The sequence below is a fragment of the Lycorma delicatula genome, chromosome 2 (assembly GCF_047948215.1).
Source record: "Lycorma delicatula isolate Av1 chromosome 2, ASM4794821v1, whole genome shotgun sequence".
In the NCBI taxonomy this organism is placed as follows: domain Eukaryota; kingdom Metazoa; phylum Arthropoda; class Insecta; order Hemiptera; family Fulgoridae; genus Lycorma; species Lycorma delicatula.
Genome location: NC_134456.1, coordinates 109,598,519 through 109,614,653, shown reverse-complemented (window position 1 = coordinate 109,614,653; position 16,135 = coordinate 109,598,519). Strand labels below are relative to the sequence as shown.

General features: G+C 33.0%; 1 protein-coding gene across 2 annotated transcripts in view; it reads left to right on the top strand.

Moving 5' to 3' along the window:
* nesd (SHC binding and spindle associated nessun dorma) overlaps positions 1–16,135 on the top strand; it is an 85,454-nt gene that overhangs the window by 8,836 nt on the left and 60,483 nt on the right. The window contains exons 1-2 of one of the 2 annotated variants that reach the window (XM_075356009.1): positions 6,130–6,254; positions 9,651–9,879. In XM_075356009.1, coding sequence (XP_075212124.1) covers positions 6,244–6,254; positions 9,651–9,879 — 240 coding nt within the window. In that variant the 5' untranslated portion in view covers positions 6,130–6,243. Of the gene's footprint in view, positions 1–6,129; positions 6,255–9,650; positions 9,880–16,135 lie in introns of those variants that run through there. The other variant, XM_075356010.1, reaches the window with a different exon arrangement.

The following is a 16,135-nucleotide window of genomic DNA, read 5'->3' as shown; positions in this document are numbered from 1 at the left end:
TTCGGTATAGCTCAGTACTCGGCTGTCTTTCTCATCATATCTTCTAGAGTACCCTTAGGGGTCACCAGTATAAACGGGTCGTCGGTATATTTGAGGACCCGATTCAGTCCTAGGAGTAGGTGGTCCACCGCCTCCGTTCCTTCATTTTTGACCAGGAGCACATAATTCTCCCCTATTTGTTGGAGGTCCTCCGAATCTCGTAGAAGAGTGACTGCCCCATTTCTCTGGCTACGTTTCCCGGATTCCGCGGTTCTTTCATCAGACGTATGAAAGCCGCAGGCGCTCTCGTTTTCACCTTTTCATCGTACCGACGATCTGGTGTGCCATGAATGTCGTAGACAAACACCTTGCTCTTATCTTCCGTGTCCTTTGGGAAGTCCGTCAGAACAGTAGTTTTTTCAAAAGTCTGAGCAGCCACTCCCTCTCTACCATGGACTTCAGCTCTTCCACGGTGCCCGATTGCAGCATCCCCTTAATTTCCGCCTGTCTCGGAAGGATTGTTTGAGCACCACACTCAACCGACGGTCCTCTTTCTATCATTTCCTTCAGTAGAGGGGCCATTCCCTCCATCCAGCTGCGTACTCGCGACATCTTGTGTTTCAAGTCCTGTCGTCCCCCTTTAATGGAATTAATAAAGTAGTCCTCCTCGACGTCTTCTAGACTCGTCATGATGTCTACCTCTTCACTACCGTTCGAACTACTTCTGGAAGGTCTTCTCCGCTTCCGCAGTTTATCCAGCGTAGTCCCGGCAAGATCCTCGATATGAATAGCCTCTTCATGATCTTCTATCGAAGGGGGATCAGCCTCCGTCTCGGAGCTGGTCCCAGCCTTCGGTTTACGTCCTTTCCTCATATTTTTCGGGAAAAAAGTCTTTCGGACCTGCACTAAGCAATATTAGGGACTTTTTTTTTTAAGTCCACACTGTTCAAAAGATCCGAGTCGCTGATACTCACTGCCAAGAGATGCAAAGATGTATAGGGTCCGGCATATAAATCTGACGATTTTGTAGTAATTGTTATGTTGGCACCACTGTCAATGAGAAGGCGGGAGTGTTGTACATCGACAGGTCTATTCATGCTATTTCAGTAGCCAGTATGTCGTGGTCGGGTGAACAACGAGCGTTTGTGATTGAAGCCTATTTTAAAAATAGTGACTCAGTTATTGTTAACACAGCGTTTATTTTGCAGACTTTTCAATTTAAGTCGACACGCGTCTGTTCCTAGTAGGAGTACGATATTGTTGTGTGTGAAGAATGTTAGGAACACATCGTCTGCTTTAAAAATGAAACCAGCAGGACGAAAACGGACTGTGAGAACGCCTGAAAACATTAACGCTGTAAGGTTAGCTGTTACGCAGTCTCCACGATGTTCAGCAGCGAGACATGCTGCTGCGCTAGTCATTTCTGATCGAAGTGTACGACGAATTCTTCATGCCAACCTGAAATTCCATCCGTATAAGATGATGTTAGTGCAGCAACTTAATGCAAATGATTGGGCGTCTCGCAAAGCAGCTTGCGAGGTCATCCTCGAAAATGTCCACCAGGATGCCATTATTCTTTTAAGTGACGAGGCACATTTTCATCTGTCAGGATTTGTGAATAAACAAAATTACCGTTATTGGGCTTCGCATAATCCACGGAAAATTCTTGAAAAACCACTTCACAGTCAATATGTTAGTGTGGTGTGCGGTTTCAAAGTTAGGCATAATTGCCCCATATTTTTTTGAGGAGTTAATTCGCAGAGTAACAGTAACATCTCATCGATACGTAAACATGTTGAATGAACTTCTGCGACTCATTCAAGTGCTTGAATGACATGAAATTGAAGGACAAGTCATGAATGATATTGAATGAAGGACATGAAATTTGGTTTCAACAGGATGGTGCCACCGCCCATACGGCGAGAATCGCAATGGATGTTCTGCGAGAAACCTTTCTTGGACGTTTGATTTCCCGATTTGGCGACATTCCTTGGCCAGCGCGTTCACCTTATCTGGCTGTTTGTGACTTTTTTCTGTGGGGGTATCTCAAACATAAAGTCTTCAGTAGTCGACCATAGTCAATTACAGAACTCAAGGAGGCCATTCAACGAGAAATTGAAGCAGTTCCACAAATGATGATTGAGCGAGCAATGTCAAATTTTAGAATGAGGTTAAGTGAATGTGTGAGAAGTAATGGAAAACATTTGGACGACATGATATTCAAATAAAAAAAAATCTATGTTAAGTAATTCACTATAAATTGCAAAAATTGATCTTAATTTGATATATTAAATGTTTTAATGGTACGAAACAGTTTAATTATTATCCATCAAAACTTGTCAGGACCTTCTGTAACCTCTTTGAACAAGAGGTTGGCAGATCTGCAACAAAGGCGGGTTCCGCTCTCCGACAACGTTGCAGACAAAATTTATAAAAACTTAAAATTACACTTAAAATACTAAAAAAAAATACAGTTTTCAATCTTGAAATCAATATAAAACCACCGTCTATATAGTATATAATTATAGTTTAAAACACCGTTAGACATAAATGTACTAGCTTAATTTACTCACAGTTTTGCTGCCACCACGTGGTGTTATGCTAATTACCCAAAAAAACACTATAACTAAACTTTTACTTAAAATCTCGTCACCCGAACTCGTACGATTGTCAAACATACCGATAAGAACAAATCCACACACTTTTAACATTCAAAATCACAAAAAAATACCACTAAAATAGGTAAACACACAAGAGCATCTTACAACCTGACTGAGTAGTGCAAAACACACTCATTTCTCGGTCCCGACACACACTTCATGGTTCCGAATGACAGGATAGACGACATTGGCAACGTTACTCACAAGGTTCGTTATTTGACGAATGGCCTACAGTATAAGATTAGATGTTTTTCTATGGTTACCTTACATTTGTTTGTATTTTATTGTGTGTGTGTGTGTGTGTGTGTGAAAGGAAATCTTGGGCTGGTTGCCCCGGTTTTTGGACAGCGAAACGTAAGGCCAGGGGGCAGCCTTATTGCTGAGGACTTCTTGGCTTTAACCACACGCAAGAGTGGATAAAGTCGGGGCGTTTGATGAAGCATTAGGGATCTCAAGGTATGCGTGGAGGGCGCACTTGACTTGAAGGGGGGTATGCATGGGGATCATATCCCCCCTCGCCGGTCGAGACTCCCCCGCCTTGATAGGGAGGTGCGGGTAACCTCACTTCCCCCGGCATACGCGGCCACACAGAATGCAACAGTGGTCTCTCCGCAGAGGGAGGCGACAAAACTGACCTCTGCGGAAAGGCTGCTGGTCGGTTGGCAGTCCTGTCGGGTTGCGATAAGGCAGCCGGACACCATCTGCTACAGATGCTGGGATAGCGGTTATGTTGCCTCGGCATGCACTGGGCCGTACCATAGAAGGTGCTGTTATAACTGTGGCGAATCGGGACACTGGAGGGCGACCTGTACGGCTTCTTGTGTAGAAGTAAAACGGGAAGGGTAGCCCTCTCACGGAGGAATTTTCGGGCCCTTCAGAAGCGGAAGGTGAGAATTTTCCGGTGATGCAAGGGAGACCCCGATGGGCTGGCATGCAAGTGCCCCAAGCTAGGGTGGGTTTTAGTCACCGCCGCAACTCATAGGTGCGTCTGAGGTAACGCCTTCCAGGCGAATGCCGGCCGCTCCATGTGAGTTTAAAAAAAAAACAAAGGTTACAAGTTTTCATCTTTTCCGATCTTAGCATCCATTTTCACCTCATATTTAATTTAATATCTTACTGTTTATTGAACAAACTATATTTTTCTAAATATTGTTTCAGAATATCCAAGATAATTTTCAGCTTTCCAGTTATCCGGGAAGTTGGAGAATCAGTGAAATGAAGGCATACATTCATTACATACATTATTAAAATTTTGGAAGTAGAATTATTAAAATTTTCTTAAGTAATGAGAAAACGTGATAACGTATATAAGAGAATTGTATATAGAGGAACGGTTGTGTATATATCACATGATAATAACAGTATATAAGGATTTACTTTGAGCTTAAATAAAAAAAATATATCTAATAAAACCCAGAAAGCTAAAAAAATCATACCGATATTTTTGAATATATATATATATATATATATATTGTTTATAAAATGGTGGATTGACAATACTTATTCGGATTCTACTTGTAGGATTAAACAAAACGTATCCTCAGGAAAAATGGCAATTTCTCCTTCGTTCTCCCCCGTCCACCATTTTGTTATTTTTGTATAAAAATTTATATCTCAACTTCGGATAGAGGAATCACATTAATGATTGGTAAGCATCTTGGTAATAAAGTTTCAAAATTAGCAAAAAATCAGGAATTAAATAACTTCAAAAATTACAAAATAACGGCCATGTTTATTTTTCAATCTGTTATATCTCCGTACATATTAGTTTTATCAAAATGACATTTTATTTTTTAAATCGATTGACAAATAGCCGAGTTATGACAGAAAATTGATATTGTAATTTTTTGTCTGTTTTCATGTCCTCCACTTTACGTTCAATTCGAGTAAATATTAATTGGTTTTATTTCTTGTTAATTCTAGTATTGTAAATTGTATCAAATTAAGTAACAATTTTTTCAAAATAAGATTTAATATTAAATAATAATAAAACAATTGATATTAATTTTTCACTTTTGAATAATTTTATATAGCGACTATTACTGTTGAACATGCTAACAATTTAAAAATGAAGCTTTTTTTAGCAGGAATGGTGTTCAAAACGACCACAACCAGCAGATCTGGAGCGACAAGAAATCTCACCTTCCAAAGCAGCCGTCAACAAAGATTTTCCTTGATCATATGGGCAGGTATTTTTAATGACTATCTTTTGGGTCCTGTCATTCTATCATATCGTTTAAATGAAGAAAATTATCTTGCTCATAATACTGAAAATTTTCTACTTTTTTTTTAGAAGACCTATCTCTACAATTAAGAAGAAATATGTCGCTTTACCACGATGGAGCTCCAGCACATTTCACTCAGTATCAGATCTCCTGTATGAAAAATGGATAGGCCGCGGTGGGTCAGTGCCCTGGCCTACCCGATCACCTGACTTAAACCCTCTTGACTTCTACCTGTGGGACCATTTTAAACTTATTGTTTATTCAACTCAATATTGAGGATCTTCAACAAAGGATCCAAAATGAATTTCAAGAAATTAGGAATACTTCCGGAATTTTTGAACAGTTAAGACAATCTCTCAGAAAAAGACTTGTGTAATTTCTAATGGTGGACGCTTTGAACATCTCTGATGACTTTTAACAATTTTTAACTGTTTATGTATACCTAATGTTCTACAATAATTTACGTAAACTTAATATCGCATATCATAATCATTAACGTAAACTTTAATTATTTATCACAGATAGTTTTATTTTTTTAATTATTAGGTTATTATTGTGAAAACATTATTACTTAATTTGATACTAATTTACAATTTCTTGAATTAACAAGAAATAAAAACAATTATTTAATTGAATTGAACATAAAGTGGAAAACATGAAACATACATAAAATTACATCAATTTTCTGCCATAACTCGGCTATTTGTGAATCGATTAAAAAATAGAATGTCATTTTGTTTTAAATAAAAGGCTTAATATTTTATCAAATAACATAAATATTGATAAAACTAATATTTAAGTTGATATAACAAGATTGAAAAATAAACATGCCGCCATTTTGCAATTTGCGAAGTTGTTTAATTCCTGAAATTTTTTCTTATTTTAAAACTTTATTACCAAGACGCTTACCAAATATTAATGTGATTCCTCTATCCGAAGTTGAGATATAAATTTTTATATAAAAATAACAAAGTGGCGGGCAGTAGGTGAACGACGGAGAAATTGCCATTTTTCCTGAGGATACTTTTTGTTTAATCCTACAAGATCTGAAAAAGTATTGCCAGTCCACCATTTTAGAAACAATATATGTATATGTATATATAAATAATATATAAAATTCAACGATATCGACATGTGTGTATATATATATATATATAAAATATTCAAATACTCTTTTATAGTGAAAAATGTCTATTAATTTCTTTTCAACAAAAACTATTCCAGATTTGTTGTATCTCTATTTTGGAATAAAAGATCTTCCGTCATTTGAACAGATGAATGTTTCAGATTAACCAACGGTTTCGAATAGTTTTCGCGCGCAGTTGTGTGAACTAGTACTGAACTTTTAACGTTAAAGGTTAATTCTCATCCACTACATTATGGAAACTGAGTGAGTGTTTTATAATGGTGCCAGGTTTGTTTATATTTTACAAAATTAAAATAAAAACGATTGATAAATAATATTGTTTTATTTAAATCACCATTATTTATGAGGACTACTAGTTACGTTCGCTTGTACAGTTTACTCAAGAAAATTCATGTGCATTAGTGTGATTTAAATTTTGCTCGTTTTTGTTTTAAATTAAAAGTATTTGATGTAGTATCTTTTACTTTACTTAATAACGCAGCCTCTTTTAAAATGATCTCAGCTGCAATTTTCTGCAACCTTCAGCTGAATTCTGTTACATTGTTTCAGTCTGCAAATGATCATTACAATTTGAATAATTATCCTGTTTTAGTAGCAGGTTGTTTACAATAATTGCCCAGACCTTTTTCGTAAAAGGGTTTTAATCTGTTACCGTTTTCGTTATTAGAAGTGTATTTTTGATGTCATTAAAAAATATAAAATCTTTTTAATCATTTTCTTAAAAAATTATCTGGTCACAATCCAGTCCTTAACAATTTAGATTTATTAGGCGATTTTTATTATTATTTTAGTGAAGATTTTATTTTTTTATTTATTCATTCAATTGTTTAACTTACCTGTTTTATTGTTCAATAACTTACAGGCATAAACCTGTTAAAATATATGAGATGAAAAAATTTGTTTCAGATTTTTTTATAGTAATCAAAGAGAATTAGTTAATTGGTTAAGTATCTTTTTGATATTTTCAAAAAGGTTAATTGATTATTTATTATCTTTTTACAGTTTTTCTGGTTTTAGATTAGAGAAATTTCTATGATCAGGTATTTTTTTTTAAACGAATCATTTCAAAAAACAAGCATTTATTTATCTTTGTCCAGTGATATTTAATTGATTCATATGCCAACAACTACAAGTGGCTTGTAAGTAATACATTTTTGCAATCTATAAATAAATAAAAATAGGATTTCAAAGGTAAAATAGTCACTTAAAGTTTCTTTTCCTGCTGTATGCGTTGTAATCTTTCTCTTATGTATAAAAGAACATGATGATTGACCAAAAATTGATTTTTGTTAGGGCTATTTAATGTTTCAATATTGGTCTCAATTTATCAGTTTGGTTCAAACAAAAATAGATGGTCCTGAGCTTAATCCAAAAGTAGATTTTCCCCAAAAACAATTGTTACTTTTTTTATTAAATGTCCAGCATTTATCAAAGTAAGAAATGATAAAATTTATGTATGTTGGTAGCACCTTGAATATGACTTTAAACTTAAAACTTTAGTTCAGTTTCATAGAGTAGAATTTCATGATTTCTCCTTCAGTATTGGTATACACAACATACGTAGAAAATAACACTGATCAAATATGTTGCACATCTCAAAATACAATGACATCATAACTAATGTGCAGGAAATTTTGTCCAAATTCAGTTAAAATCATTTAAGAAATAATTTATTTTTTAACTGACCATTTGTTTAATTTGGTTTTAAATTTGTTTGCTGTATTTTTTAATTTGTGAGGGTATTTATAACTTGAAGAAAAAATTGAATCTGCATCTAATAGAATTTTTTGATATTCTTTCACATTTTTTTAGAAGTCTAAACTGTGAGATTGTTTTACACAAAAACTGATAATAAAGCCATGAAATACTATTTTTACTCATTGCAAATATTTTCCAAATTTAAAGTAGAATTGATGGCTATCTATATGGAGTCACATCAGTTTAGTGAATCGGAAATGTAAAGCATGAGTACAAAAAAGTTACCACTTTAAACCTCATCAAGCAGCTTGTTTCCTAATTGCACATTGTGCTTTATTTTCAGTTTTCTGTTATTAGTTTAAAAATTAGTGATACTTATTCTAATCATTTTAAAGAATAGAATGAAACAGTTAAACAATTATGTTAGATTAAAAGTATTAAATTATGTGGTTAATAAAGGTATTGCATTCTAATAATAAACGTTACTAACAATTCTGAACAGATCACATGATTCTACGTACTAGTGTCATCACTGAAGTTGATCCTGTTATGGTATTACAAATTATTGGCTTAATTTTCTGGATAAGTATTTATTATATAGCAATTTTTGGAGTTTTCCTAGTACCTGTTAATGTTGGTTATCCTTGCCTTTTGATGAATGTTGCAGTATCAACTTATTCTGTACTCTCTCAAATTCCTCCTCTGCCACTTTGAAAAAGTACAATCATAAAAATAAACAACTTCTTTCATTGGTCACATATTTTTGTTTTTTTTTTATATCTTCAACTGGGCCGTTTTTCATATTACTCTTGTCACAATCATCAATTATTTTTCTTGCTTAACATTAGCGCAGCCCTGCCTTGGCACTATGGTCATCTTAAAATTTACTAGTGTTAGTATTTTTAAAAGCAAGGAGATAAGCAAATCTCATTTACAAAATCTTTAGTCTGTTTAATTCTTAAGTTGGATTTATTACCAGGAGAGAAATTTAATTTAAAAATAGTATCACTGTAATCATGAAAAAATAAATACCAGAAGAGGGAAATTCTTTTTGTATATGTTTTAGAATAGAGTAATGCATAAGCAAGAAGACATTTGCTCAGTCTGCAAATCTATTTTTGATACTGCTAGTATCAAAAATAGATTTAACAATAAAAACAAAATCCTTGAAAATTGTATGGAATGTAGCACTTCATGATAATGAAACATGGATTACTGGATAAATAAGAAGGAAAAGAATAGAGACCTTTAAAATGTGTTATAGGATGTAAGAAATTATGTGGGTTGATAAAATTCCAAATAAGGAGGTCTTAAAACATAGGAATAAAGAAAAATTTGTTGCAGAATCTCGTGAAGAGATGAACTAAGTTGGTTAATCATATACTAAGATAACAAAGTTTAATTTATTTATTAATGTAATTAATATATAGAATATAGTAATATATTAAGATTAAAAAACTATGCAAAACAGAAAGGAATGAAGAATAGGATCAAACTAGTCAGTGACTGATGACAAAGAGGTCATCCTTTTCAGATTTATAACTTTCTTTGAGAATTCAAGTTGCATTACAACTACATATCCCTGCTTCGATAACACTGTTTACAATCTAACACTTGTAAGTTTCATTTTAAATTTACTAATTATTGTTATGAATTCATCCCATTTTAAAATCTGTATAGCCATTTAATATTGAAAATTTAGTTTGTTATAAATACTAGCGCAATCCACTTTATATATGCTTATTTTCTTCCTTATTGGTTAGTCACAAACCATCTGAGGTACTTAAAAGAACGTATTCCACTACATTTGAATTTGTTCCCTCCTATTAGCTATCATTATCTATACTTTAATTTTTTTAAATTTTTTTATTTTTCTAATCAATGAATAACATTTAATTAATGTAATTTTACTTTGTTTTTTGTTATTTGTATGCTTTACAGTAGTGAAACATATAATCCAATCATAATAAAAAAGACATATGAAGAACAGAGAGCAGATTTATGGAAGATTTTATATTTTGCCCAAGATGAAGAAGAACCTGTTCCTGAGTTATGGAAAAGTGTTGTTCAACTTGTTATAGAGCCTGTAGGTTGGATTGCATTTTGGAAGATGTCTCGCGAGTCTTGTTCTGAGTATAATGTTTCTTATCCTACTAATGTTGTTGTTGTGGTAAGTTTTGTAATGTTAGATTATTTATTGCTAGGATAATAATTCCATTGAAAAGTTTAATTATCCATTTTTTCTGCTTCTCTTTTATCATTTCTGACATTATTTAATTTTTTTGTGTTAAATGACATGTAAAGGTACAAAGTAATTATTATACATTTCAGTTTCATACCTTTGCACTTTACTATTACGATTATTTTTAATGATTGTACAGAAGTTGAAACAAACATTAATATAATTTTTTTAATATATATTCAAAATAATTTAACTGATTGCTATTAAGCTTTTAATTGCACATCATCTTGAAGACTAGTTAGCAGTAATCATAGACAACCAATGATTCTCCTTGTTTACTGTAGACAACTTGCAGCATAATGCTGTTAAACTATTGTACTGGGTATGTTGTAGATGAAAGGGAAATCAAACTTCACTAACTGAGAGACTTTATTTCATTGTTACAGTCTGGTTATTTTTTTCTTTTTTTTCTTCACTTAAGAACTACAGGTACTTAATCAAAATTATAATAAGAAAAATTAATTCTAAAAATATTACTATATTATTCTATACAGTAGACTATAAATATTCTGTAGTTCTTTAATTAATTACATGATATCTAGCAAGTTACAACAGCCGTGAAAATTATGAAAAATATTTAATGTTCATAGTTGTAAAAAAATTATAGAGTTAACTGTCTGTTGTGCAACATTTAGCTTTAGTTGTCTAATAATTTATCTTTACGATTATGACACCTAATTACACTTTACTTTCAGTATAGATTTAACAGAGTGATTAATGTTAAATAATCTTTATAATTATACATACATTTTTTTTGTCTTCAGTCATTTGACTGGTTTGATACAGCTACAAGCTTCCTTGTCTAGTGCTAGTTGTTTCATTTCTCATTTCAGTCTACATCCTACATTCCAAACAATCTGTTTTCCATATTCTAAATGTTGCCTGTCTGCACAATTTTTTTCATCTACCTGCCCCTCCAATATCAAAGCGAATATTCCACGATGCCATAAGACGTGGCCCATAAGTGTATTTCTTCTTTTAGTTAGATTTTTACAAATGCTTCATGCTTCATCAATTTGCCGAAAAAGCTCTTCATTTGTCACTTTATCAAACTCTCTGATTTTTAACATTCTCCTACAGCACAAAATGTTAAAAGCTTCTAATCTTTTTTTCTCAGGTACTCTGATCATCCAAGTTTCACTTCTATATAAAGCTGCGCATCAAACATATACTTCCAAAAATGTTTTCATGATGTTTAAATTAATTTTTATATAATCAAATTATATTTCTTACTGAAAGCTCGTTTGCCTGCACTATTCACATTTTATATTTCTCCTACTTTATCTATCTTTTAGTAATTATACTTCCCAAACAACAAAATTCTTCTACCTCCATAATCTTTTCTCTTCCTATTTTTATATTCAGTAGTCCATTTACGTTATTTTTACTGTATTTCATTACTTTAATTTTGTTATTGTTTATTTTTATGCAGTAGTTCTTGTGTAGGGCTTAACCATGCCATTAATTATTTCTTGTAAATCTGTTTTACACTAGCTAGAATTACTATATCATCAGCAAATCATAGCATCTTTATATTTTCACTTTGCACTGTTACTCCAGATCTAAATTGTTCTTTAACATTAACTGCTAGTTCTAAGTAAAGATTAAATAAAAAGTAATGGGAGTAAGGAACATCCTTGCCGAACTCCCTTTTTTATTATAGCTTCTTTCTTATGCTCTTCAATTATTACTGTTGCAGTTTGGTTCCTGTAAATGTTAGCAATTGTTCTTCTAGCTCTATGCTTGAAACCTAAATTTTAAAAATGCCTAACATTTTATTCCAGTCTTCATTATCAAATGCTTTTTCTAAGTCTATAAATGCCATGTATTTTGGTTTATTTTTCTTTAATCGGAGCGCTAAAATTGCTTCCCTTATCCATATACTTTTCCTAAAACCAAATTGATCTTCTGACACTTCTTTCATTCTGCTCTCAATTCTTCTGTATAGAATTCTAGTTAAAAGTTTTGATGTCTAAGTAGTTAAGCTAATTGTTCTGCATTCTTCACATTTATCTGCTCCTCCTTTCTTTGGTATCATGCATTCTTTGGATTCATTTGTTCTGATGGAACTTCCCCTTTTTCATTAATATTACACACCAGTTTGTATAATCAATCTATCGCTTCTTCATCTGCACTGCACAGTAATTCTGCAGGTATCTTGTCTATCCCAGGAGCCTTTCTGCTATTCAAACCCTTTTATGTTGTACTAAATTCAGATCTCAGTATTGTATCTCCCTTTTCATCCTTTTTGATTTCCTCTTCTTCCTCCAAAACACCAGTTTCTAAATCATTTTCTGCATATAACTCTTCAATATATTCCACCCACCTGTCAACCTTTTCTTTCGAGTTATAAATCTGTGTACCTTCTTTATTTAACATATTATTAGATTTTAACTTATGTACCACAAAATTCTCCTTAACTTTCCTGTATGCTCAGTCTATTTTACTAATGATCACTTCTCTTTCAACTTCTGAACTTTTCTTTAATCCACTCTTCTTTTACTAATTTGCACTTCCTGTTTATTGTATTTCTTAGTGGTCGATAGTTCCTTTTCCTTCTTCATCACTAGCATTCTTATACTTTTTACGCTCAACCATAAGCTGCAAAATATCTTCTGTTATCCAAGGTTTTTACCACCTCTCTTTGTTCTGCCTAAGTTTGCCTCTGCTGATTTAAGAATTTTCTTTTTAACAGTCTCCTATTCTTCTACATTTTCTACTGTATATTTTTTACTCAGTCCTCTTGCGATGTTCTCAAAAATCTTCTTTAATTACTTTTTCTCAAGCTTCTCTAAATTCCACCGACTCATCTGACACCTTTTCTTCAGGTTTTTAAACCCCAATCTACATTTCATTATTACTAAATTATGGTCGCTATCGATGACTGCTCCTGGATATGCTTGTAATATAGTTGATTTTTAAATCTTTGCTTAACCATGATATAATCTATCTGATACCTTGCAGTATCCCCCAACTTTTTCCATGTGTATGTTCTTCTATTATGATTTTTGAACTGGGTATTGGCAGTTACTAAATTATGCATCTTACAATTCTCAATAAGTTGGTCTCCTCTTTCATTTTTTTTGCCTAGCTTTTATTCACCCACTATATTCTCTTCCTTGCCTTTTCCAATGCTTGCATCCCAATTTTCAACTATTTTTAAGTTTTTATCTGCTTTTATATGTTCAATTGCTTCGTCAGTTTCTTTATATACACACTACCTCATTGTCATCATGGGCACTTGTAGGCATATAGATGTTAACAATCTTTGTCGGCCTAGATTTTGATTTTATCCTGATTACAATGATTCTATTGCTAAGCTTTTTGAGATACTTTACTCTCTGCCTTATCTTCTTGTTCGTTACAAAACCTACTCCTCCTGCCTGCCCTTTATTTGAAGCTGAGTTAATTATTCTGAAATCACATGACCAAAAGTCATTTTCTTCTTCCCACTTATCCTCGTTAATTTTTAATTTCTGTTACATCTATGTTTAACTTACCTATTTCCCTCTAAATTTTCTAACATACCAACCTTTTTCAAACATCTAACATTTCATGTTCTCGACTTGTAGAATGTTATTTTTTAATTTTCTGGTGACCCCTTCCTTAGTAGTCCCCATTCGGAGATCCAAATTGGGGACTAGTTTTCATCCGGAAAATTTTTCCAAGGAAGGCACCTCCACCTTTGCTATATAAAAATGCAGAGCTACATTTTGTTAAAAAAAAAAAATACAGCTGTAGTTTTTTGTTGCTTTCAATTGCGCATTATTCAGAAGACTGAGTGATGTTGATATGGCTGTTTAATTCTTCCTGATCTACGCCCTTAACAACTACTGGAAGAGCTGATGCTCTCTTTCAGGAATTATTCTTTAGTCTGGTTCTCAAACAGATACCATTCCGATACAGTTGAACCTTCAGTCCAGCTATTCTGTATCACTGAGCACTCCAACCCCTATCAGTAAGGTTTCATGATTCATAGAGAAATACAATAAAGATCTTTAATGTGGTGGTTCCCTCCAGCCTTCCTCATCCTACGCTGTTGAACATTTGGTTTCATCCACCTTTAGGAATGGTTTTCTATTCCAAAGACAAGAGGGTGCCTGCTTTCTATTGCTTCTCCACCCTTCATTGAGGCTGTTTGAATTTGTAAAAGGGGATCTCCTTGTCCAAGGAGGTGCTTGGTCCCAGTATTTGTTAATTTGTTATCCACTTACACATACTACCATAAGCTGTATGTGTAATCATTGTCCCCACATTCCACATGGAGGTGAAAATCCAGAATTTCCCTTCCTCTAAATCAGGGACCACAAGGTATTTTTTGATTTCCAGTAAAGAGAGGATAATTATATAAAAATTCAGTATAATTTGATTCTGTTACATAATATGAAATCAGCTGATTAGAATAATCAATTGTGTCATCCTAATGTGAAGTTTTTCCCAATAAGACACCACTTACATTAGAAATACGAGGCATGTTCATAAAGCAAGGGCTGTTTGGTCATTAAAAGAAATTAACAGTTTTAGTATACTAGATATCTACTTCACTTTTCCACATAATCATCATTCAGTTTTAAGAACTTTTCGTAACGCTGCACCAGTTTTTTTTAATCCCTCTGCATAGAAGTTCACCGCCTGGGAATTGAACCAGTTGACAATGGCAGTCTTGAGTTCCTCGTCGTTTTCAAACCATTGTCTACCAAGCCCCTTTTTCAAATGCAAAAAGAGGAGTAGTTGCTAGGTGCAAGGTCGGGACTATGTGGAGGGTGATCAAAAAGTTCCCAAGAAAAATCTTGATTCTTCTTGGTTAGGGCAGCGGTGTGTCATCTGGCATAATCCTCCTTCACATGTTGTCGTGAAGGAGGATTATGCCAGATGAAAGTTTCCTGTGCCGTCGATTTTGGGTTGCACATCTCAGTTTGGTGAGCATTTTGCAGTACACGTCAGTTGTAATTGTTGATCCACATTCCATGAAATTAACCAAAATGTTGCTCTTTTCGCCCCAAAAAACTGTAGCCGACATTTTTCGACTTGAGTACGGAGATTGCTTAAACTTGTTTGATTTTGTGGATCTGGAATGGTGTATGTCAAAGTTTGCTGATTCTTTTAAATAAATTAAGCCTTTATGTAGTTGCATTTATAAATTATTTTTTATTATGAATTGTAATTGTCATTCTTTTATATATATGAAACATTATTAAACTTCTAAATCTACATGTAAATTCATTGTATTTGTAATTAATATATGTAACATTGTTAGACTTGTAAGTCTATATGTAACATCATGTAATTAGTGCATGTTGAGTCCTTGGAGACTGATCGAAGACTGGTCTGATGACAGAGCATGAACTACTTATATAGTAGTACAGAGCTGTGAATCAGTCAGGAGCTCTGTGAACTGTGCAGAGCCGATTGCAGCCGACAGGAACTAATGCATCTGAACGGAGCTGTGTGAATCCGACCGTAGCCGAACGGAGCTATTCGAAAGTTCTTTAAATTTTCAAAGCCCTATTTTAAATGAAAATTAATGCTTCTCATTAATAGTGAATTTTAAATAACATGAATTAAACCTGAGTCTTTACATACTGCATGCCAAAAATCTATATGTGAATTAAATTATTATAAACGATAACATGAATCGTATGATTTTTTTTTAAACATGATTTTTGCAATTACAAGTAAGTTACCATAAAAGGTACAATTTATAATGAAGTATTTGAATAAATAAAAAGTTTAGTTATAATTAACATATTGTTATAATATTACAATTGAATAATTAGCTCTTTACATAATCATAATTAAATTAATACAAATATGTAATCAGGTTATAAATATTAAAACAGTATTTATAAGTGTGTTCATAGACATTTTATAAAAATACAATCAAATGGAATTAAAAAAAACAAGTGTATGAAATATTTAAATTGATGTAAAATATTACAAAAAAGAAAATACATCATTTGAGTTAATCATTTAGGATTGGTAACAGGTATAATTTATGAATAGGTTTTCTTAATGGATTATTAACTGTTTGCAAATCAACTCTTACAAGATTGTCAGAGCCCAGATAAACCTGGGTGACAATTCCATGTTTCTAGTACATGGATGGAGAATTTTCATTGATAACTAATACTAAGTCTCCAATATAAAGGTTATGTGATAGAAAATGCCATTTATTTTATTGCTG